The 27,484-nt window shown below is 47.5% G+C and overlaps 1 protein-coding gene across 1 annotated transcript; it reads left to right on the forward strand.

Annotated features, from left to right (window-relative positions):
* The first annotated feature begins 1,360 nt into the window (after positions 1-1,360).
* On the forward strand, positions 1,361-27,117 carry LOC117189747 (nuclear pore glycoprotein p62-like). Its single transcript, XM_033394825.1, has 2 exons — positions 1,361-1,446; positions 25,481-27,117. The coding sequence occupies exon 2, from the start codon at positions 25,845-25,847 to the stop codon at positions 27,111-27,113; it is 1,269 nt and encodes a 422-aa protein (XP_033250716.1). The 5' UTR covers positions 1,361-1,446; positions 25,481-25,844; the 3' UTR covers positions 27,114-27,117.
* Positions 27,118-27,484: the final 367 nt, after the last annotated feature.

Consider the following 27,484-nt stretch of genomic DNA (forward strand, 5'->3'; position numbering starts at 1 on the left):
AACTACTTATAACTTGAGATTACCCCTGTGGCCCCGTATTTTCCGTAGTTGTACTTTAGTCCAGGACGCCAGGTTTTATTATAATTAGTCTTTATTTATGAATATTATTTAAGATTAGTTATGATTACAACGGTCGCTGTGCTTTAAGTATATTTTGATTAATACAGATATTTGCGCTCGTAATTTGCGTGTGGCTGAGTGAGACTTTGGCACCGAATTAAATGGCGTCGATCGTTGAGGCTGTGTTCTCTCCTCTCTTTGTTCGACGGCCGCTTCTAGTCTCTCTCTCTGTTACTTCCTCTGTTATCTCTACAGACTCTGTTGCTCTCCCACCAAATCCCACACCCCCACAGCAGCAGCGGCGGCAATTGCTGTTTTGGGAACAAAAGAATCATGTAAAGAAGCATGTAAATTCGTGAGATGGAATTTACATGCAAAGTGAAAGTGACAGAGTGGAAAATGGTTTTAAATGTGTCTCTGGGCCACTGTACTGCCATTCCGAGATACACAATGGATATTACAAGGATTCTGTGACTCAGTGACTGTCTGCCTCCTGGCTTCATAGTAATCAGCCTCGAGGTTTATTATACAGTATGACATAATGTACTGTGCGAACACATGTTTGTTTGTTCATGCTGCTGCTGTGTGCCAAGTGTTGCAGTAAACACAGTGATGTATGGCACGGAGGGGAAAGTAAAACTTATGGCAGTCAAAAAAAGGCAGAAAGTTTCCGGCCTACTACTCGAAATGATGAATGTGCTCCTTGTGTCCCCGCATTCGCAATTTCATTCCCATCAATTATTTTGTTTGTGCCCTACTGCTTGTGTTTTATCTCGTCCTTGTGGCTGAAATTTGCAGCATATTCCGTTTGTTTAAAGCTTTAATTTTGTCCTTTCTTTCGATACCTGGGAATGGATATGGAATTCATTAAAACCCTTCACCGAAAATGTGCAACCTTCTGGCCGGCAGGCAGGGGAAGAAGCTAAGCATCTCAAGTATTTTCTTATGAAATGTCGTGCAGCTATTTCCATCTGCAGCAAAACTTCATAAGCCTCCTTTCGAATACGGGAAACCCCAACGGGGTCTACATCGCTGTTAACAGAGCTATGTTAGAAAATATCCCAAAACAAGAGATAACAGCTGCCACAGGACACCCGACTCCGTGTCGTGGCCACAGCTCGGAAAATGCTGCTGCTGTTAGTCTCAGACGCGATTCCACGGCGAACGGAAGTCCTGTCCTGTGCGGTGGGGAGAAAGTCTCACAATAACTTAACGCAAAATATTCGGGAAAATAATGAAAAATATTACCCCTTGGAGTGCGAAATAGTTGTTTAAATACTGAATAAATTAAAGCAAATATTGAGTGCCATAAAAATGATTTGTCAAATTATTAATTCAAATATTTCGATATCGGATTAAAGGAAATACTTCCTGCGGCTGGCCTAAGTAAGTTTCGAAGTGAATAACTCAAAATGCAAAGTGTCTTTCATCGCCGAAGCCAGTCCGAATGTATCAAACGAAATGGCAAATTTCCTATCGGCCAAAATAAATGCAAAGCCATAAATCTCGCAGGCCGTAGAATTCCATCTAGCGCCGGCACTTTTACTTATAGCTTTTGTGGTGAAACTCATTTGCACCGACGAGTTAAATGCAACAATGCTGATTTATGACAATTTCCACGCCCTGGCAGGAGCCACAGGGCGAGCCGGGGGCCAAAGGACCAAAGGGCCAAAGACCAAGTGCGAGAAGGCCAACAAGGCAGCATGGTGTGTTCCGCCCTCTCGTTGCTGGTGTGCACTGTGACAAATGTGGCAGAACAGAAGAGAAAATTAATTTCCCGAGCCCCGGCAGGAGATCTAATAAAATTCAATTATTCGTCGAAATAATTGTGTTTACAGAAAATCAAATTGAAAGCAAACAAAAGCCAAAGTCGAATTAATATTTGGAGTTCAGTTTTCAGTGGCACACAAATTTTAATGGGTTTCCTCGATCCCCCCTTGAAGCTCCTTCAAGGCCGCGCCAGTGTTATGGAACTCCTTTCTCAGATACTTCGCCGAGGAGGGAAATACTCCCATGTGTGGCGCTGCACTGCATGATGTAATTAGCCGTCCATTGGACTAACGCTTTCGCGTCATTTGCTGCCCTGCAAACTTTAGTGTTATTTGTTTTGCATCTCCCCACCTTGGTGGCCATTAGTGTTGGGTCATTGGGTAGGACTCCACAGTGCGGTGGAAACTTTTGGCGGCACTTACCTGCCGCACTTTGCCCCCCACCAACCAGGATAAAGTTTATCGCTTAACGCCCTGGGATCTCCCTGCCCTAGCTGACCCGGAATACCGAAAACAGGGTCAAAAGAGTTAAGTTGTTGTCTAATAACTTTAAACATCGCTGCGGCCAGACTATCGTCCGCCTAATGTGCGTGTGAAAATAAGGCCCCCCCTGGGGTCCAACTAAAAATATATTATAGTTTCCCCTAAGAATGTTGCACAAGGTTTTCATTTGAGGGAAACATTAAGCTGACAAATTCCAGAAGTCTTCCTTTTTAAAGTCGCTTAAAGCCCACTGGAGTTTCTTAATTAACATGCCCTTCACGGCGTGCCTCTGCTGCTGTATTGTGAAGGCCTTCCCTCCTCCCCCCTTCATTCACCAAAATAAAATACAATTTAATCAGCATTTGCTCAACGCGTAAGGTCCGAGAGTCTCTGATTATAAAATGCTTTTTGCTAGATTTTCATGCCTGAAGAACTTTCGGTGAAAGAGAGTTCCAAGGACATCCGGACATGCGGAGGCCTCCGCATCATAAATTGAATCATTCCAGAGAGGACCAGTCTCGGGGTCGGGCTCGGGCCCACGCAATGCTTTTGGCCCATAGCTTTAATTAAATTTTCTATGAGCAGATTAACAACAATAAGTGTAACAACAATAATGAAAATTATGCCCATTGGAAGGCGAGCGCGAGTGCGTGAACAAATAAATATTTTAGGAGCGAATAAAAAGAAAGTTTGGCCCCCGCGCACCCCCGGAAAGAGGTCTGCCGCAGCGCGGAAACGGAAGTAAGAGGAAGCTGGCGGGGTCCAGACTTTTCCGCCATTAATATTTATCATTTCAGCCTTCTCTGGCTGCTCTCTTAATGGCTCTTTAAAGCCGTCTATCCGTTAGACCGTATCCGTATTAAATGGCAACTTGTATCAGATTAGCGCCAGCTACTAGCAGCCACCGAGCTGCTTACGCCTTATTAAAAGCAGCACTTTCATCTCTTTAATCTGCTGAAAGGATTTCCATTTCGAATAACCATAATTTTCCTGCTTTAAGTCTTACCATCCAGCAGAAAGCTCTTCCGAACAGAGAAAACTTCTGGACTGCATTTGCATTTGGATTGTTATAGAATAGCTGGAACTTGGGGGGAACCTTAACTCTGGGCTTGACTTTTGGTAGTCATCAGCTGGAGGACAAGTATTCGGCCATAATCAGCTGCCTTCTTTTTTGGGGGTCAGAATTAACTCGAATTAAAGTGAATTAAAGCCATGCACAGTCGATTTAGATGCTTGAGAAAACAATAGAGAGAGGAACGACTGGACTGAACTGAACTGGAGATTGGTTTTGTGTGTGTCCGAAAGCAGCCCAGAAACCGAATGTAAATGGCAACAAATACTATCTGTCATCGTTGGCTCTGTTCTTTGAGCCGTGTGCATGCAGAGTATTTGCCCATAAACTATGCTGTTTGCCGGCAGCGTTCCATGAGCGTCAGTCGCTCAGTAATCAAGATAACATCGCCCTGGTTGGTTTCTAGTATTTTTGGGGACTTGCCAACCAACTCGAGCACGTCATGCTTTCCGTTTTTCATTTATTTTTCCATGATATGCGTATCACACATTTCTGATTGAGTATCTCAACAATTTTCAAGTACTTATCTAAGGAACTCCTTCAGCGAGTGCTTAAATTTGCATTATTCATTTATGAGCTTGTCCTTTGATTTATGGAGCTGCTTCCCCTGCCACTTCGCCGTTTACCATGCGAGGGTGCCCCCATTATTTGCTCATGGCACACATTGTATGCTGGATTTGGGGGGCATTAGCCAGGCCGCACTCCGTGGATCCTTAATCCGCAATCTTTGTTTTTTTCCAGGATTTGCTTGTGTATTATTTATCGAAACAGAGCGTGTTTGTTTGCTACGCGTACGAGTACGAGATGAGCTTACGCACTCGATAGACTTGAATACTACGGCTAATTATAATCGCAGGAGGATGAATGATGATGGGGCACTCGATGATATGTGTGCCTCCAGAATTTCAAGTCAATCTGCCTACCCACATGCCACATAATGCCACAACTTGTGCTGCTCGCATAAGGTCAGAGCTCATTTGCCGGGCTTAATTAATAGAAACCGTCAGACCATCAGGCTGTCAGGCGATTGGCATGCTTCAACTGAAAGGTCAAGCAAAGAGCCAATAGCTTTTCCATGGAGATATGCTTCCTAATTATAGTTTTGATGGTCCAAGCTCTCTTCTGGAGAGCTGCATCCAATCGAACGAAATCGTCTCTGGGTAAATTGAGTGGAATGAGCGCTGCACTGAAAAGTGAACAAAAATCTCGCTCCTTTCCCTCCATCAAAATGCCAAGCGAATTTTCATGGGCGTCTATCTAAAGCCACAGGTGGAGACTCATCTTTGGGGCTCTCGTTCGCCCGTTTTGCGATAAGCAAAACATCTCCAATTACGATGCTCACAGGGATGCAGAGCACACACCAGCAGCCGCCCAATTTCAAGCACAATCAACTTTAACCTCCTCCTGCATTTGTGGAAAGCTCCTGTGGTCTGGGTGTTCTGTGGTTTCTCGTTCGGGGGACGGGGCAAATGGAAACGAGCAGACGATCCGTCATCCGCCATCAGACGATGATGCTGTGTGCCACAGTTTGACTTTTATGCCAACAACATTGTGTGTCTCCTCCTCCCACTTCACTGTCGCCTCTGAGCAGGACCCAGGACTCCGACTCTATCTAATGCACGCATCATTTGCTTTCCATACGTACATACGTACGTACGTACGTGTACGTGTACGTGTACGTGAGAGCGACAACATTAAATAATCCATTTAATGTGGCGTGCATATCAAATGCTATCCAATGACAATCTCTATACAGGCCTGTACACCCACCATCCCGCCTGCTGGAGCGGTTTGGGGCCAACTGAGCACAAAATCAATGACTCCCAACTTTTTGGGGAAGTGGCATCCATCCATCCTACTGAGAGTCTTCCGAGCAGACGAAAATTAAACCGAGACCCAAATTGAGAATTGTGTAAGCGAATTTCGATGATGCTACCTTTTGGCGTGTCCTGGCACTGGCATATCCGTTCACTTCGCCTTCTTTTGGCTTTTTATACCCGATACTCAAAATGAGTATTGGGGTATATTAGATTTGTGGTAAAAGCGGATGTGTGTAACGTCCAGAAGGAATCGTTTCCGACCCCATAAAGTATATATATTCTTGATCAGCATCAATAGCCGAGTCGATTGAGCCCTGTCTGTCTGTCCGTCCATCCGTCTGTCCGTCTGTCCGTCCCCTTCAGCGCCTAGTGCTCAAAGACTATAAGAGCTAGAGCAACGATGTTTTGGATCCAGACTTCTGTGATATGTCACTGCTACAAAAATATTTCAAAACTTCGCCACGCCCACTTCCGCCCCCACAAAGGACGAAAATCTGTGGCATCCACAATTTTAAAGATATGAGAAAACCAAAAACGTAGAATTGTAGAGAATGACCATATCTTTAAGACTGCGGAATCTGAATTGCATCTTATTATTATTATAGCCAGCATCAAGAAAACAATTTCATTTTTTCGCGCCCTGTCTCTCTCTAACACACACGTAGCATAGGCGGCTTTGCTTAGAGTAAAACATTAGCGCCTAGATCTCAGAGACTACAAAAGCTAGAGCAACCAAATTTGGTATCCACACTCCTAATATATCGGACCGAGACGAGTTTGTTTCAAAATTTCGCCACACCCCCTTCCGCCCCCGCAAAGGACGAAAATCTGGGGATATTCAAAAATCTCAGAGACTATTAAGGCTAGAGTAACCAAATTTGGTAACCGCACTCCAGTTAAATCTTACTATAAAACGTGTATCTCAAAATTTCGCCCCACCCCTTCCGACCACACAAAGGACGAAAATCTGTTGCATCCACAATATTGCACATTCGAGAGCCAATAGGAACAAATCAATTTGCAGTGGCTACGCAGCGCCCGACGTGACGCTCAGACTGATTTTCTGTCTCTCTCGCACGCACTCTTTGTCGTGTCGTTTAATATTAGCGGCGTCTGCCGGAGGAGAGTTATACTGACTTAGTATCGGGTATAACCGTAGAGTTGCGGTGTCCGCAGCAACTCACAACGTTCCCCCTCGTTTAATTGATGCCTCCCTGTAGAGGTTCACTTATTATTTTGATGAACTGAAACTGAAACGGAAGCTGGGAGTAAGCCGAAGGGCGCGGGTGTGCCACTTCGATGGGTGTGTACAAGCGATTGCGATCCGCAAGGCTGCCGCGGGCGTTTGTGTATGAGTAAAGCAATTTCCGTAATGAGTTTCTCTCCTGTGGAGCACTTAAAAGTATTTCGCGTATGTTCCTTTCGTTTCCTCCTCGTCTCCCTGCGTTTTTTTTTTATTTTTTTTTTATATTCATATACTTATTTATTTGCTCTATAATATATACTATACAATTTATATTTAACTAAATTTAACGGACAAGAGTATGTTGAGCGGACTGCGGTACTGCCGCAAAGCATTGCTTCGCAGTGGCGTGGACACCTACTCCGTCTGCTCCTTCCGCCTTCTCTCCAAGGACCTAAGCGTTCGCATCACGCTAGAGGCGAACTCCGCGGCCGCTTCCCACACCTTCGGGTCTGCCAGCATCAGCGGCACCAGAGTCTCGGTGCTGACCCTAGACCCTGCTGCTGTCTCCAATGTCTGACGCTCGAGGTCAAACCTGTGGCAGTCGAAGAGGACGTGGCGAGCGTCCTCCTCTATGCCTGTGCCACACTCGGGGCACCAGTCCTCTGTCTCGTGTCCGAAGCGCTTGAGGTAGCCGCGGAAGCAGCCATGTCCGCTCAGTGCCTGGGTAAGGTAGAAATCCACCTGGCCGTGCTTCCTTTCAACCCAGCATGCTATGCTTGGGATGAGGGTGTGGGTCCATCGGCCTTTGGGTGAGTGGTCCCATCGAGTCTGCCATCTGTCTATGCTGGTCCTTCTGGCGGCGTCCTTAATTTCTGCTTTGGAGCGTACCTCGGCTGCAGTGTCCGTCATGGCATCATGGATCTCCTTCCTCTCCCTTATCAGCTCCCTGAGCGGAACTTGCCCGGCAATGACTAACGCGGCTTCGTCTGAGATGGTCCGGAACGAGCACCCGATCCTAATGGCGCACAGTCTGTACGTTGCCTCCACTCCTCGCATGTAGCTCCTCACCTTCGCGGCTTCTGCCCACACCGGTGCGGCGTAGAGCATCTGCGACGTCACGACGCTCGTCAGCAGTTTCCTCGTTGCCTGCTTTGGCCCTCTGGTGTTTAGCAGCATCCTGGATAGCGCTCCCGCGGTCCCACCGGCCTTTGTGTGGACGTATTCCAGATGCTCTTTGTAGTGGTCGCTTGTCGGGCTCACCGAGATACTTATTAATTATTAAGTTTAGTCCCCATAGTTAATGTATAGTTAGGTTGGCTTAATTTCTTGTTGTGGTGTTACATGTTAAATGTTCCTGGTCGTGTGAGGGCTAGCGCCATCTAGGGTTGACATTAAGAATATGCTTAAAAACGAACAAAAATCTCCCCACCATGTCCATAACCATTCAAGGTGAATGGCGAAGGATCGTGCAAAGGCAGATCCGGAGAACAAAATTTTTGTTGGTCAGTAGATCCGCCCAAATCTTTCTTTCTCCTCGTGGCCGTACAAGCATTCAGTTGCGCGGTGAGAAAAAAAAAAAATAATAAAAATAAAATTAAACCGCCGTAAATAACCGTGGTGTAAAACCAAAGTGCACTCGATCGGGAAAAAAGAACCCAAGAAAGCAGATTGGGCTCTAATCGAAAACGTGAGTACCGGCCTTCGACAGTGCTAGGAGCCTCGAAGTTAGATTTTCCGACGGAATTAGCACCTCAACCCCATCCCCCTATTTTCGCAGTGCCAGTTCCAACCGGGTAAATATGTGCATGGAGTAACTGTTAGAAAAAGTAGCCTGATCAGTATTTTCAAATTCCACATTAGAATCGGCACTTAGTTTGGGAATTATCCAAAAGCTGCAGCCCGAGCTTTAAGCCCCCGCACTACGAACCAGCTGATCCACCAAGTCGCGGGCAGTGAACTTTGGCTGCGCGAGACGAGGACAGCCGTCTGAACGGGCTTAGTGCGGCGAAGTGGCGTAACCGTTTCGCATTCAAAACCGGGCCAAGAAACGGAAACCGGTGCTTGCAGTCAGCGTAGGCCCGAAGCCGCTTAAATGTTCCTACCGGGCGGGAAAAAATAGTGCACCACGTGTGTACCTAACCTCCCGGCGACTCCTAGTGGTATCGCCTCTCTTGTTCTTCTCGTGATTCGGCCTTACTGTTCCAAACGTTTATTTAAAGTGCAGTGGAGGCCAGCGTTTGTCTTATGTGCACGTTAGTGTCATTATGTAGGCTGAATGAAAACTGTAAGAGATGTGCTCACATACATATGTATACACCGCCCACTGAAAGCCACTGAGGCCAGTAAGATCCCACCGTGACTCGCATTCCCTTGAACCTCGCAGTCCGTTGATATGTCTGTTTTTGTGTAGTTGGATATACTTAGTGTTAATTGTAGACAGTAAAAAAAAAAAAACCAGAAAAAAAACCCACCAACACATGGAAAGTTTGAAAATGCATTTGATAAAAGCTTAAAAGTTTGAGCTTAAAAGCGTCCGCTCGGCCGGGTCCCCTCCGCGAGCTTATGCCATGCAGCACGCGCTGTACGATTTTGTTTTTGGTTTGCAGGTAAAAGTTTAATGCACCCACACACAGCCACACGCCCAGCTACGAAAGATCTTTCGCCGCGGGAACACAAACAAAAACTGAGTGAGCTTTATAATATACCAACAACATTACATTTTATTGCCTCCCAAAATTCCGCTAGCGTGGCAAAAGCTTCGTTCTTTCTTGCTAGAGCTGTTTGTCGGTCGTTGACCTCACACTTTTAAAGTAGTCACAGCTGATTGGCCTTCTGCCTTTACAATACGCTTGGTAGAACGAATAGTATGTCCAACTACTCCCTGAAGCCGATGTGCTGGGACATGTGTACCTATATTGCGCTATAGTATTATCTTTCTATCTAAGGAAAAATCATTAGTTTATATCGCACTATAAAATATCGTATATGCACTTATAACTATTTACACTTATCGTATTTATTTATCTAAATATTCCCTAGTAATAATAGCTATATCTCTTGTGACGCTTTTCGTTCCTCCTTTTGTCCATTTAGCCTTGTCTTGGAGTTCTCGGTTAGTGTTTCTTTTTTCTTGTAACATGAATATAGTATCTGAATATAGTTTCTAATAAAATGATTGTTAAGATGAATATGTGCTAGATGTGCTCCCCCCGCATTTGTGGGAACCATGCCGCTCGTGAGCGAAATAGGATGACCAATACCGGACACTCCAGGGATCCTGATATTATTATTGGCTCTTTCAGGATCATGGTAGGGTGGGCGTGGCACGACTCCGTGCCAGCAAAACAGAGATGTCCGCCGCGGTGGTAGATCCCTACTCCTTCTCTGCACTATCTTTGCCCCACTATACTCTCCGTACCCCTAACGATCCTTTCCTTGTCTGTCCCCCTTCCATTACCAAAAAGAGTACGCGAATTTTAATAAAATAATACCAGCAGGAGCGAAGCAACCTAACTGGAGGGTTACCCCAAAGAACCCATCCCCATTTCCGACCAGAGATCAGCCGTGGAAGCGAGCGCGTACTCCTTCTCAGTTAGCCGACCACCAGCTTCATCGTGCGAAGATTCTCTTCGTTACTCGTTACAGTAATAATTATTTTATTTGGCGCCCAACGTGGGGCCGAAAGGCCTGAAGGTCAGGTTTGACGTAATTGTAAACGTTACAAAGCGGAGTTACATTAACTTATATGGTTGTGTGTGACCCCAGCCAAACTTGACCCCGAAGCAGAAAAATTGTTGAGAAAGTCCATAACACCTGCGAGCAGTGCATAGTCATGCACTGGCTTAAGACTTTTGTTCCCTGTTTCCCACCCCCCTTCCTTAAAGCCTTCCTTTTGTCCTGGAATTGGATCCTGTGATGGTGGATGCTTATTAGTTTCCGATAACGGTTAGCCCGCATCGGAGTATGATCCATAACCCTTGCTCGATGGTAAGCTGCTCTGGAATCGATAATAGCTTCACCATAGCTTTATTGCCGAGCAGTATATGCCATAGCAGTGAAATCTAGATGGATTCACTGGTATGTGGAAGTTGGCTGGACCCAGGGTTATTAGTGGAGTAAATCTACGACCTGCCGCTATACAGAAGCATATTAGTGAATACATTCGCCCGTATCCCTTGGAAATTGACAGGTACCTTGGGTAGCTTTGGTTCAGTTGTCACCGGAGTCAGCTAGAAGAATCAAAATTATTTTTTGTTGCCGCTCAACTCGAATCGGGGTTATTAGGGTGCCTCCGTCTTTTGTTTCTCTCTCTACTTTCTAGTGATTGGTCTATTCGTGCGCCGATTTATACAGCAGGTTATCGCCGGCCGAACGTGGTACCCCTGGTGCTGGTGCGTTTCTTCGTGCTACGTTTCCGGCCCGGACCGATAATGGCTGCGAAAAAGGTATAGGTCGTAGCACGCAGAGACTATTACAAACTCCCCGTAACCGCTTCGGTAATGTTTCCTCGATGGGCGGCTGACGAACACCGTCGTGATCCTGGTATGGGCACGCGGGCAAGAACGTCGTCCGTCCCTATGTTTAGGCGTTCGCCGCAGACAGGAAGGGGCCTAGAGCTACTACTTGGGTCACGATTGCCGAAGATACCTTTTCTTTATTTCCCCCTTTTTCGCTCTACCACGCATAGTTATTGGCAACCTTTCGGAGGGAAAGGGTTGCATGGTTTCCCCCAAAATCTCTCTATCAAAGATCGTTTTTTTTGCTTTCCCCGTTATTATTGTTTCTTTTTTTTGTTAATATTTGTCTGAACTAGATTTATAGGAACGTGCTTAAAGCTAGTTAATATATAGGATAACTTTACAATGCCGGTAGACCGAAGCCCGGATTATAGGATTCAGCCAAAAGAGAGCGAAACCTTTTGCTGTGTATGCACGCAAGAAGTCGAATACCCAGGCCAACTATTAGCTACCAGCTGTAACCATTATTTCCATCACACCTGCTTTAGTGCACGTTCAGGAAATAAGAAAGTCTGTCCAGTGTGCAGAACTGCGCTGAGCAAATCGACCCTTAATTTGGCAGAAGAACTAGAAGCAGCTCAAGCCTCAGGCAGCCAACCAGGGGCAGTTGCAGTGACCAGATCCCGTTCGAAAACACTTAAATCACAGCAAAACCAATTATCCGCTGCCAATATGCAGAGTGGGGTCCGAAGTGTTAGCCAACCCGAAGGGCCTAGTGTGTCCGGTCCAATGGCCGCTCCAGATCGTCCTAGAGGCCAACCGCCAAACTCTGCGCCAGCAGTGGTGTCAGCTTCAGCAGCTCGAACGGGTCTGCCAGCCACGGATGGTAGCTTGCAACAGCTTTTTTTTTTTTTTTTTCATGTGGAAAATTTGTATTTTATTGTAAACAAGTTTACTGCTACCTTTCGTGGCAACTTAATCTAGTTTTACATTTAAGGGGAAAAACAATTGATCACAGGAGATACATACTTAAACTTAATGTTACATATATGGAGTAGGTACATACATTATTTAGAATATTTACAAAAAGTTAATGAGATGTTATAGGAGGGATCTAGTAGGGAGATCCAGTGGATGACTCCTTTTGAGTCTTCTTTTCCTTGGCGGGTTAATTAGACGTCTGGCTAGCGCATTAGGGTGACCTCCAAGTCGTTGCAAGTATCTTGCTGCATGTAATTGTATAACATCGCCCACTTTGGGAACCTTTAGGTCCCTCTCGATGTCGCTGTTTCGTATGTACCATGGAGCATTGCATATTCGTCGTAGAATTTTTGACTGAGCAACTCTAATTTTATTTAAGTTGGTTTTTGACGCGATGCCGTAAACTTGAAGTGCGTATTTCCATATGGGGCTGAGGATGGACTTGTATATCGTGACTTTGCTGTACAGCGATAGCTTATTTCTTGGTGCAAGTAGCCACGCCATCTTTCCCGCTTTCGCCATCACAGACTGTCGAACCATGGTAGTATGGGTTTTGAATCAACAGACCATTGCGGACGCAGTGACAGCCGCACTAGCACAGCACACTCAAATGCTAGCTAACGCGATTGAAGCGGGGTTTCAAAGATTGTCGCTCCAGAATGCAGCTCCAGTTCCAACGGAAAGGGTACACCCAGCCCATAGGCAGTCCTCTCCCGTTAGGTCAAATCAATCCTTTGAGCAACTCTTTAGGTTATCCGCCAGGGAAAACGCAGCATTGCCAAATTCAGCGTCCGAGCGACCGACTAACTTGTCAGCCCCACCCGAGTCGCAGCAATCACATCACTTGCGCGCGGATCGGATTAGCCAGATAATCGCGAACTGGAAGTTGAGATTCTCAGGGCGCTCCTCTATGTCAATAGATGATTTTTTGTATCGCGTCGAAGCTCTGACCAGCCAGACATTAGATAGCAATTTTGAATTGTTATCTCGCTACGCGAGCAACCTGTTCGAAGGAAGCGCGGGTGAATGGTACTGGAGGTATCATAAAAGCGTACCAAGAGTGCGCTGGATTGATCTCTGTATTGCTCTGAGATCGCAGTTTTCGGACGGCAGAACAGATTTAGAAATCAGAACCGCGATCACCCAGAGGAAGCAGAAAGTCAACGAACCGTTTGACAGTTTTTATGAGGCCATAGTGGCGCTTGCAGACAAGCTCGTGCAGCCGATGACCGAGCAGTCCTTGTTAGAGGTGTTGCGAGCAAATCTGCTCAATGAGATACAACATAAGACTTTATATGTGCCCATACCGAACATTGTGCAGGTGCGACAAGTGGTCCGCAAGCGTGAAAGGTTCATCGAAAATACTGCTAAGCCAATCCCGGCTACTCGACGATTTGTTCCTCGCAATCAGGTGAACGAAATGTCCATCCAGACAGAAGGTCTGGCAGAAGCCGATTCGGAAGAAGCTGACGCTTTTGATATCGACGCGATGACGCTTTCTTGCTGGAATTGCAATAAACAAGGCCACCGATATCAAGAGTGCGAAGCAGAGCGTAAAGTATTCTGTTATGGATGTGGTAAGCGGGACACATAGAAACCATCGTGCCAAAAATGTAGCTCGTCAAAAAACGAGTTGGCTCGTGCTCCGATATCGAGTGCACGCAAGTTAGTGTCGAAGGCAACGAATACGGAGTAACCGGGGCTACGTCAAGCTCACTCCCCCTACCTCCTGACATGATAACGACCACTATGATACCAGTTCAGGACGACGATCAGGAAACGACCCCTGCGCCTAGCAAAACTCGAGACCGTAAGCGTAGGAAGCTGTTCCGCACGCAGAGTAAAAATGCGCGCAGAGCATTATTAGCCTCTGTTATTAGTAATATCACTGACCTACGACCCTACGCCAATGTCACTCTGTTTGGCAAGACGATAAGTGGATTAATGGACACAGGCGCCTCAATCAGCTGCCTTGGGGGTAAATTTGCAGAAGAGTTATCTCGAACAAACCCTGAGGTCAAGCCGATGAAGTCAGCCGTGCGAACCGCAGATGGGAAAAAGCAAGTTATTCTAGGTAGGATCTCCACACTCATTTGCTTTCGTGGAAATTCCAAACGAATATGCCTTTATCTTGTACCATCGTTATCGCAGGAGTTATATCTAGGAATAGACTTTTGGAGAAGCTTTAATCTACTGCCGTTCTTCTTAATGAGCAAAACGAATAACAACAGTTTGGCGGCTATAAACTTTGACAACCCGATGCAAATACCTTTGTCGGAATTACAGCAGAAGGAACTAGTAGCGATAGTACAGATGTTCCCTTCGTTTGCCGAAAAAGGATTAGGAAAGACAAACTGGCTTACACATGACATAGAAATTTCCGAGACTCGGCCCATAAAACAACGCCACTACGCAGTGTCGCCTGCAGTCGAAAAATGTATATACGAAGAGTTGGACCGAATGTTAGGCCTTGGGGTGATTGAAGAATCAGATAGCCCGTGGTCTTCCCCGGTAGTAATTGTGCGTAAGCCAGGTAAGGTTCGCCTTTGCCTTGATAGCCGGAAAGTTAACGGAGTAACAGTCAAAAATGCTTACCCTATGACTGACGATAAACGTAGAGAAGAGCAAATTTTGCCTGAAGGAAGTGAAATATCTGGGCCACGTGATAGGGTATGGGATGATACAAACGGATCCCGAAAAAGTTGCTGCTATTCGGGAGTTTCCAGTGCCTCGATCGGTGAAGCAAGTGCGACGATTTTTGGGAACCACTGGATGGTACCATAAATTTATTAAAAACTATGCCGGAATTGCTGCCCCAATATCAGATACACTAAAGCAACGTCGATCGTTTGTATGGACCAACGAAGCGCAAAGGGCGTTTGAAAGTTTAAAAGACCAAATGTGCGAGGCACCAGTCCTACATAGCCCCGATTTTACCATTCCATTTGCCATTCATTGCGATGCCAGCCACACCGGAGTTGGCGGCGTGTTAATGCAAACGGATAGCGATGGTAATGACATCCCAATCGCATTCATGTCTCGCAAGCTGAATCAGTGTCAGCGAAACTATTCAGTCACGGAGAAAGAGTGTTTGGCAGCCATAATGTGTGTGAAGAAGTTTCGAGCTTATGTGGAAGGACACGAGTTCTCCATCCATACCGACCATGCATCATTGAAGTGGCTAATGTCACAATCGGACCTAAGTTCTAGATTGGCAAGATGGGCTCTCAAATTGCAGGGGTTCAACTTCAAAATTTTCCACCGCAAAGGTAGCCAAAATGTTGTCCCAGATGCTCTGTCGCGGGTGCACACCGAAGATCTATCGGCATTCAGCTGCGATGGATTGGTAGACTTGCAATCTGATTGCTTCAAGTCGGCAGAATATTTGGAACTAATTCGAAAAATTAAAGGCAACCAACCAGACACAGATGCCAGACATTAAGGTGATCGATAATCTCATATATCAAAGAGCAGAACACGCGGCTGCTGATCAGATCGCTGACGACCTGTGTTGGAAGCTGTGGGTTCCAACGGAGCTGGTGTCCGATGTACTAAAACAGAGTCACGAACAGTCGCTAGCAGCTCATAGCGGCATTAATAAAACGTTGGAGAGAGTTCGACGTTATTATTATTGGCCAAGTTTAGTAACCGATGTGAGAGCGTTCATAAACAGCTGTTCGGTCTGCAAGTGCACCAAGTACCCGAATCGTTCGTTACGACCCCCATTAGCTCCAGTGAAGGAAACTCAACGAGTGTTTCAGAAGTTGTTTGTGGATTTCCTGGGTCCGTATCCACGAAGCAAATCCGGAAATGTCGGTATCTTCGTTGTTTTGGACCATCTTTCAAAATATCCGTTTTTAAAACCCGTAAAGAAATTTACAGCGGAGGCGATAACTCGATTCATGGAAGAGGACCTATTCCATTGCTTCGGGGTACCCGAAGTGGTTGTGTCCGACAATGGAGTACAATTTAAGTCCCATCACTTCAATTCGCTGTTGAAAAAGTACAATGTGCAGCATTTTTATACGGCTGTGTACGCACCTCAAGCCAACGCATCGGAACGCGTTAACAGATCCGTTATTGCCGCCATTAAAGCTTACATCAAGCCAGATCAAACTAATTGGGATGAGCAGCTTAGTTCTATTATTTGTGCCTTACGATCTAGTCTGCATTCAGCCCTAAACGACAGCCCCTATCGGGTTGCATTTGGACAGCACATGATCACCAATGGAGACACCTATCAGCTGTTACGAAATTTGCAGGTTTTAGAAGATCGTACCGTGAGTTTTGGTCGGGAAGATTCGTTTGATGTGATTCGAAAAACAGCCCAACGAACAATACAAAAACAACACCAACGAAACGAACAGCAGTACAACCTTCGAAGTCGTGAAGTGGCGTTCAAAGTTGGCCAGGAGGTCTACAGACGCAACTTTCAGCAGAGCAATTTCGTTAAAGGTTTCAGCGCAAAACTAGCTCCTACTTTTGTAAAAGCTAGAATAAAACGTAGGCTTGGTCACAGTTATTACGAGTTGGAAGATCCCCAAGGTAGACTTATCGGAAAATACCACGCTAAAGACATAAAGCAGTGACCATCCTAATACAGGTTAACGGTTTTCCTCCAAGCGTCTATCACCCTTTGATGTGATTAACACCAAAGTGTGATCTTGGCCGGGGGGATTTGTAGTGGTCGCTTGTCGGGTGGATAGGAAAGCATATTTGTGTTCTTCGCCTGAAAAAATGCCCGATGGTATTTGTACAATTTATATATTTATGTACATAATATATATATAAATATATTTATATATATTATATTATTTATACAAGTATATATCACACCTCACCGAGATACTTATTAATTATTAAGTTTAGTCCCCATAGTTAGTGTATAGTTAGGTTGGCTTAATTTCTTGTTGTGGTGTTACATGTTAAATGTTCCTGGTCGTGTGAGGGCTAGCGCCATCTAGGGTTGACATTAAGAATATGCTTAAAAACGAACAAAAATCTCCCCACCATGTCCATAACCATTCAAGGTGAATGGCGAAGGATCGTGCAAAGGCAGATCCGGAGAACAAAATTTTTGTTGGTCAGTAGATCCGCCCAAATCTTTCTTTCTCCTCGTGGCCGTACAAGCATTCAGTTGCGCGGTGAGAAAAAAAAAAAAATAATAAAAATAAAATTAAACCGCCGTAAATAACCGTGGTGTGAAACCAAAGTGCACTCGATCGGGAAAAAAGAACCCAAGAAAGCAGATTGGGCTCTAATCGAAAACGTGAGTACCGGCCTTCGACAGTGCTAGGAGCCTCGAAGTTAGATTTTCCGACGGAATTAGCACCTCAACCCCATCCCCCTATTTTCGCAGTGCCAGTTCCAACCGGGTAAATATGTGCATGGAGTAACTGTTAGAAAAAGTAGCCTGATCAGTATTTTCAAATTCCACATTAGAATCGGCACTTAGTTTGGGAATTATCCAAAAGCTGCAGCCCGAGCTTTAAGCCCCCGCACTACGAACCAGCTGATCCACCAAGTCGCGGGCAGTGAACTTTGGCTGCGCGAGACGAGGACAGCCGTCTGAACGGGCTTAGTGCGGCGAAGTGGCGTAACCGTTTCGCATTCAAAACCGGGCCAAGAAACGGAAACCGGTGCTTGCAGTCAGCGTAGGCCCGAAGCCGCTTAAATGTTCCTACCGGGCGGGAAAAAATAGTGCACCACGTGTGTACCTAACCTCCCGGCGACCCCTAGTGGTATCGCCTCTCTTGTTCTTCTCGTGATTCGGCCTTACTGTTCCAAACGTTTATTTAAAGTGCAGTGGAGGCCAGCGTTTGTCTTATGTGCACGTTAGTGTCATTATGTAGGCTGAATGAAAACTGTAAGAGATGTGCTCACATGCATATGTATACACCGCCCACTGAAAGCCACTGAGGCCAGTAAGATCCCACCGTGACTCGCATTCCCTTGAACCTCGCAGTCCGTTGATATGTCTGTTTTTGTGTAGTTGGATATACTTAGTGTTAATTGTAGACAGTAAAAAAAAAAAAAACCAGAAAAAAAAACCCACCAACACATGGAAAGTTTGAAAATGCATTTGATAAAAGCTTAAAAGTTTGAGCTTAAAAGCGTCCGCTCGGCCGGGTCCCCTCCGCGAGCTTATGCCATGCAGCACGCGCTGTACGATTTTGTTTTTGGTTTGCAGGTAAAAGTTTAATGCACCCACACACAGCCACACGCCCAGCTACGAAAGATCTTTCGCCGCGGGAACACAAACAAAAACTGAGTGAGCTTTATAATATACCAACAACATTACATTTTATTGCCTCCCAAAATTCCGCGAGCGTGGCAAAAGCTTCGTTCTTTCTTGCTAGAGCTGTTTGTCGGTCGTTGACCTCACACTTTTAAAGTAGTCACAGCTGATTGGCCTTCTGCCTTTACAATACGCTTGGTAGAACGAATAGTATGTCCAACTACTCCCTGAAGCCGATGTGCTGGGACATGTGTACCTATATTGCGCTATAGTATTATCTTTCTATCTAAGGAAAAATCATTAGTTTATATCGCACTATAAAATATCGTATATGCACTTATAACTATTTACACTTATCGTATTTATTTGTCTAAATATTCCCTAGTAATAATAGCTATATCTCTTGTGACGCTTTTCGTTCCTCCTTTTGTCCATTTAGCCTTGTCTTGGAGTTCTCGGTTAGTGTTTCTTTTTTCTTGTAACATGAATATAGTATCTGAATAAAGTTTCTAATAAAATGATTGTTAAGATGAATATGTGCTAGACGTTACCGCATTTGGGGAACCATGCCGCTCGTGAGCGAAAAAGGATGACCAATACCGGACACTCCAGGGATCCTGATATTATTATTGGCTCTTTCAGGATCATGGTAGGGTGGGCGTGGCACGACTCCGTTCCAGCAAAACAGAGATGTCCGCCGCGGTGGTAGATCCCTACTCCTTCTCTGCACTATCTTTGCCCCACTATACTTTCCGTACCCCTAACGATCCTTTCCTTGTCTGTCCCCCTTCCATTACCAAAAAGAGTACGCGAATTTTAATAAAATAATACCAGCAGGAGCGAAGCAACCTAACTGGAGGGTTACCCCAAAGAACCCATCCCCATTTCCGACCAGAGATCAGCCGTGGAAGCGAGCGCGTACTCCTTCTCAGTTAGCCGACCACCAGCTTCATCGTGCGAAGATTCTCTTCGTTACTCGTTACATCTTTGAAGGACAGGCGCGTGTCGATGAGGACTCCAAGGTACTTGATGGACCTCTGCGATTCGATCGCGGTCCCACCAACCTGCACTCTGGCGGTCTCGACCACTTTACGGCTGAATATCAGGACCGCCTCCGTTTTTTGGGCCGCCAGCTCCAGCCCCGCGGGGGCTAGCCACGCCTCGACGGCTTGTATGGCGACGTTGGCAAGCTCCTCCACTGCGGCAAGTTCCTTCGCTACCGCCACTATTGCGACGTCGTCAGCGAAACCCACCAGGTTAGTGTTGGCTGACATCGCGTGCCGTCGGACCCCGTCGTACATGGCGTTCCAGAGCAGAGGTCCCAAAACGGAGCCCTGCGGGACTCCGGCTGAGACTTCGTATGCCCTAGAGCCCTGACATGTGTCCATTGTCAGCACCCTATTGCTTAAATAGCTGCGCGCTATATTCAGTAGGTAGCCCGGGATGTTGAAGGACGTCAGTGCCTCCAGCGTCCGGGTCCAGTCGGCCGAGTTGAAGGCGTTCCTTATGTCCAGTGTCACCACCAGACAATAGGACTTGGTTCCGCCTCTCCACCTAGTCCCAGCAATGGCTTCCTCCGCCGTTTGTACGACCCTCAAGATGGCGTCCAGCGTCGACCTCCCTTTCCTGAACCCGTATTGGTTCTGGGAGAGACCGCCTGCTGCTTCGATGGCTGCGCTCAGCCTCGCACCGATCACCCTTTCGAAGACTTTTCCCATGGAGTCCAGAAGGCAGATGGGCCTGTAGGAAGAGGCCACCCCTGGCGGCTTGCCCGGCTTGGTTAATAGTAGCAGCCGTTGCCTTTTCCACCTCTCGGGGAACGTCCCCTCCTGGAGGCATTTGTTGAAAAGGCCCGCAACTTCCCTCGGGAGTAGAAGAAGTGCCAGCTTCAACGCGCTGTTGGGGATCGCATCCGGACCCGGAGCCTTCCTAGGTATCAGGTTTCTGCCTGCCTGCAACACCTCGGCTTCCGTAACCTCGCAGATGTCGCTCGGGCTATGCTCGAACCGCAGGGAGCTAGGGATCTGCCGTCCTCGAGGAAACAGTGCCCTGACTATACCCTCCAGTGCCTCTGGATCTGTTGGAGCTTTACTGCCCGCGTTCAGCCTCTTCACCACCATCCTGTACGCGCCTCCCCAGGGGTTCTCTTCGGCGGCATCACACAGCTTAAGAAAGCATTCCCTCTTGCTGTTCCTTATGGCGGTCTTCAGATCCTTCCTCGCCGCTTTGTAAGTCTCGCTGCATGGGGCCAAGCGCGGTGTGCCTCTGGCTCGCTGGAGCAGCCTTCTGGCCCGGTGGCAGGTTCTACGGAGAACCGCAATCGCTTCGCTCCACCAGAAAACTGGATCCTTGTTCTTCCGGAACGTACCTCTCGGTAGCATGCTCTGGTCGCAGGCGCCTTCAAGTGCGTCTGCCAATTTGGTCGCCATATCGTTGGCTCCGTCTGCATCGTTTGCAGAGTAGCTCTGGCGGTACGCCTTCCCATGCCGGAAAGGGGTACCTCTCGATCGGGTACCAAGGGTGCCCAGGGTGCATAGTATGGCCTCGTGGTCGCTGGCGGTATATACGTCGCTGATACTCCATCGGGCGTGCTGGGCCAGCGTGCTGCTGGCTTAGGTGAGATCGATGATCGACCCTACACCTGCCCTGCTGAAAGTTTGTTGGGACCCTTCGTTCAGAAGGACGACGTCCAGAGAAGCAAAAGCCTCCAACACCGTGCGGCCTCTGGCGTTTGTACGGGAGGACCCCCATTCCAGGGCCCAGACGTTGAAGTCGCCTCCGAACACGACGTTGTTCCGTCCTCGCAGATCGCAGCTCAGCTCGACCATAATGCGGCTGAAAGTCTCCGCCTACATACCCTCGGACGAACCCGTCTGCCGACTTGGTGTCGCGCAATTGTGGCGCGTCGACGCCACAGGGCCGCTTTGCCAGTAAGGTCCGTGGCCCAATCGCTGCTGCTGCCCACCTTATGTGGTTCGCTGAGGAGTGCCACCTCAGAGCCAAGCTCGCGCACCGTCTGCGTCAGGAGATCCTGTGCGGCCCTGCAGTGATTCAGGTTGAGTTGGATCAACTGCATGTCGTCCTGGTTTTGCCGACCCCGCTTCGCGTGGCTGGGCAGTTTTTAGTGCCTGCCTGGTGCGTGACCTCCTTCTTTCCAGCTGCTGAGCAGATGAAGCACGCAGGCTCTTTTTTGCATTCGGCAACTTTGTGCCCTTTCTCCCCGCATTTGATGCAGCAGCCACTCCTGTCCACTGTACTCTTGCAGTTCCGTGCGATATGCCCGGGTTCCATGCATCGGTAGCACCTTGGCAGTCCATCTCTTTCCCGGATCCTACATATGGTCCAGCCGATCCTCACCTTGCCGCCTTTCAGGACCGCTTGGCCCAGGGAGAAGGGCAAGCTGACCACCGCCAGCTGGGACTCCGCGTATCCGCGGCGCAGACTGCGGACTCTTACTCGACCCTCGTCAATGTTGAATTGGCGAGTTAGAGCGGCACAGATCTCCTGCTCCGTCGCGAGGGAGTCGATGTCCCGTATCTCCAATATGACCACCTTCGAGTCTTCCGTCATTGCGCGCACAGACGCTCCATCGCCGAGGACACGTGCGATGCTGGCTTTCATGCCCTCAGCACTCTCCACGCTGTCTTTTCCCACCTCCAGCAGAAGGTTGCCGTTTATGGTGCGGCGTACCTTGGAGACGCAGCTTCCCAGGTCGGAAAGCTGGTTGTCGTGTCGTCTGGTGACCATTGCCGTCTCCCTGCATGTGTGTGTGTGTGTGTGTGCGCCTTAAATTGCTTTTGGGCCTCTTGTTGCTGCTGTTTGTTGTAATGCGATTAATTTTGATTCATTTGTTGCCCCTTTTTCCCACAATCTCGTAATCCACTTATGAATCTGGATTTTGAATACTTTGATGTGGATTTTTCTGTGATTTGCACTTGTGCGCTGCAGCAGGTCCATCTTTAATGCTGTTTCGAGCCCAAAAAACAAATTAATTAACTACAAATATATCAGAGCACTTAAGCGGTGAATAAACGCTTTGACACAGCATCAATTAACCGAACTACGGGGGCTGTCGACACCGACACCGACCCGACACCCACCGACACCGAACCGCCCAATCGAGTTAATTACTTAATTTATGCGCGGACTCCTACGACCCTCCAGCTGGTCCATGCCATGGTCTCACTTTCAAAATTGGATTAATTTGTTTATGCCACCGAGTCGAAAAAGCCGCCAGAACGCCAGCCGCCAGTGACGCTTTTGGTCCGCAAAACTGTCACGGCCAATGTTCCATGGCAGGGAGGTTGAAGTGGGATGTGTTGTGCGTGGTGCGTGGTGCGGGTTGCGAGTGTCGATGCGTCTGTCGCATATTTTGGCGCCATTGACCAAACAGCTTTTCCGGCTGGAAAAACTCGAAATAAAACGCATGAAATTGGTCTACGGACGCACTGTCCATGTTGTCGTTGGCCATGACTCAAATTCTATGCGGATGAGAGAAGAGTTGAGAGCTCTTGCGATTGGCCATGGCTAATGCCTTTCCTGCCCCCCGCCCAGGCCCACCCCTGACTACTTTGATGGGTTCTCTAGAGTGCCACCAATAATTTATGCACCTTTCCCTTTTCGGATCCCCATTTCGCGTTTGGGGTTGACAATGTGACATCCACAGATAGTTGCTCTGGGAGATATATTATAGTTTCACTAATCGTCTTTCTTCATCGGAAACAGACAGATATTAATAGACCGCCGAGTGCCAAGGGCCTGCGTCCTCTCTTTCTACTCATCTGCGAGGATAACTAATTTGCCTTTAGAAGTGCGTTTCGCTGATGTGTGTTGCATGCTACTACTAAAAGTTTGCATCGAAACTTTCTGCACATTTTTCGTGTCGCCAAAAAAGGTTTTTGAAATTTTTGCCCCGCGTAAAATAAAATTAATGTGCAAACTTTTTAATTGGCAAAACAATAAAAAATGATAATAAATGGAATTAAATGACTCGACAGCTAAGCAAAAAAAAAGAAGCACAATGTACCGAAAAACTTTTGGGCCCAGGACCAAAAGTGTTCCCCAAAAATGCTTGACCAAATTGAATCTCAAATTTTATTTGTTCTGCTGGCAAATAAATTTGTGCTTTAATTTTCGGCGGGTTGAATGTTTTTTCTGTAAGAGATTTCCTTTAAAAGGATACATATGGACCTCCGGGAAGCTTGACCTTGGGCCTAGTTTTGTTGCAATGTATATACATTTCTGAAATATTATCAATGAAGTTTTTATTAAATTAAATAAAATAACAGCAACAACAGCCTTGAGCACCAATTGAGGGAGTGATTTATGGCCTTATTATGAATTTGAGCCACTCACACAGACACACGTTCCGACGTGTCGGTTGACAAATTCACCAGCACACGCGCACATTTGCTAATATTTGATGGGAATTTTCGACGTACATGTGAGTTGTGGATAGCATATTCATTATAGATAATCACGATTTAAGTGGACGGTCGGTCATCATCACTCTGCCTGCCGTCACGTGCCCGCCATTTGGCCGGAGTCAAGCCGTCGTCCAGCTACAGGATAATAAATAATATTTTAGTAATTGAGCGGCGAGCGGGAACACGAGAGCTCGGCCACCACGCCCACAAGCACCCGCCGGGGGCTGTGGCGCTCATTAATTTTTCATTTCGCTGCAGACTTTCGGGGCACAGCGCCCCTTTCCGCATTTTTCTGCTCCAATGAACTTTCTGCATAATTCTCGCATAAAAAATTATGGCGTGGCCAAAACTGTAACATGAGCATTACCTGAAACGGTTATCTCTACGTGTGTGGGTGTCTGCGAGCGTGTGTGTATGTGTGACCATAAAACAGTATTTTGGGGCAGCCGAAACGAGCTAAAAGGCAAATGCGCTTTGGGCCGCAAAACCTGTAAGGCTTAATGTGTGCCTCCAGGCCCGTATCCAATGCGATTTGGCTGAAAACAAAGTGAAGTTTGGCGGGCGGGCACTCTAACGGGCCTTCGATGGACACCCATAAGTCTGACAAAATATATATCCAATAAATATAAGAGCATTACAATTTATGGCAGCTTTAAACGTTATTAACGACTCCTAGGGGCGGACTATGTGGCGTATGCTTAATATATTGAGTAAAATTCCATCGTCCGAGAGGGCGCTGCCGACGGCGGTTCTTTAATATTTCGCCACTCATCTCGAATGCCGGAAATATTTGGTCTCCCCCCAAAACATTGTTGACCCGAAAATAGCTGTATATCGTCCTGAAGGTCGAACAGAATTGGGACACAGGACTCTGGAAATAAGTGTCAACTGGCACGGGCAAAAAGAACAAAATGGTTGCGCTACAGAGTGCTGGGGAGGCCTCAAGCTGTCGAAACGTGGCCATAAATTTACGTGCAGCGTAACTAATGAAAACGTTGCTGCCGCCGCCGTCGTTGTTCTCCTGTCTGATGACCGGAATGCAGGCCAAAACTTAATTAATCTCATCAATTTGCGGACTCGTTTCCGTGGGGATAGGAGAGAGCGTAGTAAATTTATACGGAAAATAACCCATTGTTCTGCAGTGCATACATCAGGCTGGGGACTGTGGAAACTATGGACTGCCGCATAATCCCTAATAGACAAAGGTAGAGAAGCCAACATATGGGCACATACGCACCTACTACTACGTCTAGCCTGGAAAGAAATTCAGAGTGTGGAGGGATAGAGCAATCGGTGTAGCAATTTTGTTGGAACTTAAATTGGTTTCTGCTTTCAACTGATCTTTCAACGTGTCTGTCTTAGAAGGCACGCACACACAAAGAATACATTTTTTTCAGGAAAAAGCATGCAGTTTTTTGTAAGCTCTCGTCGTTCTCTCCACCAGAAAATCAAATGAAGATTGAGAAGTCGCTGGGATGGACCCGAGATACCTGGTGCTGTTAAGTCACGTTCTACTCGGAGCGTTCGAAAGAATAGCTAACCTGAGAGGCAGTGCCTCAGTCTAGGAAGGCCGTGTATGCGATACCACTTTTTTGTCGGTGGGCACAAGATGCGCGTTAATTTCCTTTTCGGGGAGTTGTAACCAAAGACCTGCATGCGGAGAGCGTTCACTCAAAGTCCAAAAGCAACTTCCTTAATTTGCGTGCACCATCTCTAAGCTGGATGGCTGGTGGGTGCAGGGGCGGCAGTCAGGGGGAGTGTGAACAAGGGAAATTCAACACGGATAGCCGGCGGGGGAGCTCTGAGTTTTGGGGCAGACAGACAGACAAATGTCTGCTCATTTTGATGCACACTTCTACTGCTCATTAAATTCGCCTAAGTACGTACATTTACAATTCACGTCTCCTCCGTTTTCTCTGCTGTGTTTTCCCACCGTACAATTTCCCTACCCCACTAACGGAAGTTTCCACTTGTGTTGCATTTTTCAGTTCTGCCGCAGAAGAATAACAGTGCAGCAGTTACGGCCGCAACAAAGTGTGAGACCGAAACCGAAACCGAGACCGAGACCGGGACCAGACCTCGCCATAAGCCCGTTCCCCGTGCAGCAGAAGCCGGGCGGTAATTAGCAGCCACATCAATTTCCAGCTCGGACTTAATTAAACGCGTGCTGCCAATGCCCAGCTACGTTCCAGGACGAATTTTCGCCGGAAATTAGTTGAAATTTACAGCCCGCAACAGGCGGAAAACAAATGCGCTCACCATCGTTGTTCCAGCAGCTGCTATCGTGCCCGGTTGCGCCTGCGCTGTCGTTGTTGCACTGATCCGTCATACATCCAAAAAGTTTGCGGAGAAATGGCTGGGAGAATACAACAAGCACGAGGCGGCCATACCACCGTCCCAGCCACCGCCACGCTTTTGATGCTGCTGCTGCTGACGAGCTGCGGTAAACTTCAACAGGCGTCGGGCCACCCTATGTATGGGGGGCAGCAATTAGCGGGGCCATGGGGCGAGGGAGCAACTACAGCTATGCCAAGGACGACACTGCCCTCTACGGCATCAAGCGGCAATTTAAATTCCAAATTTGCAACGGAGCCAGCAGCAGCACCACCCACCGAAACCATAAAAACCATAGAAGAGCAGCAGGTGACAGCCGCAGTGGAGGGCGAGGTCTTTCAGGTGACACCAGCAGGCGCGGGAGAACCTACAGCAGGCCAATTACCTTTAAGTCTGCTTCCGACAGCCGCATCAAGTGCAACCCGAACTGTAGTATCCACAACAAAAGAAGAATATGAAGCTTCTGCTACGTATTTTGTGTTCGGCATCCAGCAGCAGGATATGAAGATAGATGCGGCAACAACAGCAGAAAGTGCTACAGAAGCAGAACCGAGAGCAGCGCCAGATTTGGCAGAAGCAGCAGCATCAGCAGCAATCGAAAGTGCTGAGGCCACGGTAGCAACTGTGGAGGCAGCCGCAGAGACCGGGGGACATCGGATGCGAGTCATGCATGCACAAGACGCAACAGAGGCACCAGAGGCAGCAGGGATTCCCTTACAAACAACAGTATTATCCAAGCAAAATGTGCAACCAATTGCCGCAGCAGCAGTAATAGGAGTGGGTGCCGCAGAGCCACAGCCAGCCACAGAAATGTTGAAAGCATATAGTGAAACTACAGCTGGAACAGCACCAACAGCTCCAATAAGAGAAATAAAAGGGAAGCGCGTGGCGCCAACGACACCCACCCCCACACCCACACCCATGCCGACAGCAACAAGAACAACGGCGGTGCCACCGCATGTTGAAAATAAAAACGTTGCCCAGGCTGGAATCAAATTAAATATGGAGATGTTGGCTGCCACACAGAGCTATGCAAATGCCACTGTGGCCGGGGCCGGGGACGGTTCGGCGTGGGGCGAAACACAACAAACAGATCCAACGACAATATTGACAACAATAGAAACAACGCTTCAGACAGCAGCCCCCCCGGGAGTGGGGAAAACCGTGCCAGCACCCAGATTATTGGGAGGAGCCGGTATAATGTTGCAGCTCCTGGCCAATTCCCTGGGCAGCTCCGCTTCCCCTTACCCTCACCCTCGCCAGCTCCCAAATCCGTGTGGCCTGTAAAGCATGCGGCCGTGCTGGAGGGCGACGTCATCCTGGGCGGCCTCATGATGGTGCATTCGCGGGAAGACAGCATCACCTGTGGCCCCATCATGCCACAGGGCGGCATCCAGGCACTGGAGGCGATGCTGTATACTCTGGACCAAGTGAACAAGCAGCAATTGTTGCCGAACGTCACGCTGGGCGCCCATTTGCTGGACGACTGCGACAAGGACACCTACGGCCTAGAAATGGCAGTGGACTTTATAAAAGGTGAGTGTGCCGTGCAGAGTCCATCCATTTATCGAATTGACCTTGCGCCCAAGGCGATTACATCTGAAAATTCCAAACAGGATGAAATCATGAAAAAAGAAGCCTTAGAGCCAATGAGAGTT

Source organism: Drosophila miranda (genome assembly GCF_003369915.1).
Source record: "Drosophila miranda strain MSH22 chromosome Y unlocalized genomic scaffold, D.miranda_PacBio2.1 Contig_Y1_pilon, whole genome shotgun sequence".
Taxonomy (NCBI): Eukaryota; Metazoa; Arthropoda; class Insecta; order Diptera; family Drosophilidae; genus Drosophila; species Drosophila miranda.

Excerpts from the sequence above, each read along its gene's own strand:
- LOC117189747 (XM_033394825.1), top strand. The coding sequence starts at position 25,845 with ATGGCTGGGAGAATACAACAAGCACGAGGCGGCCATACCACCGTCCCA.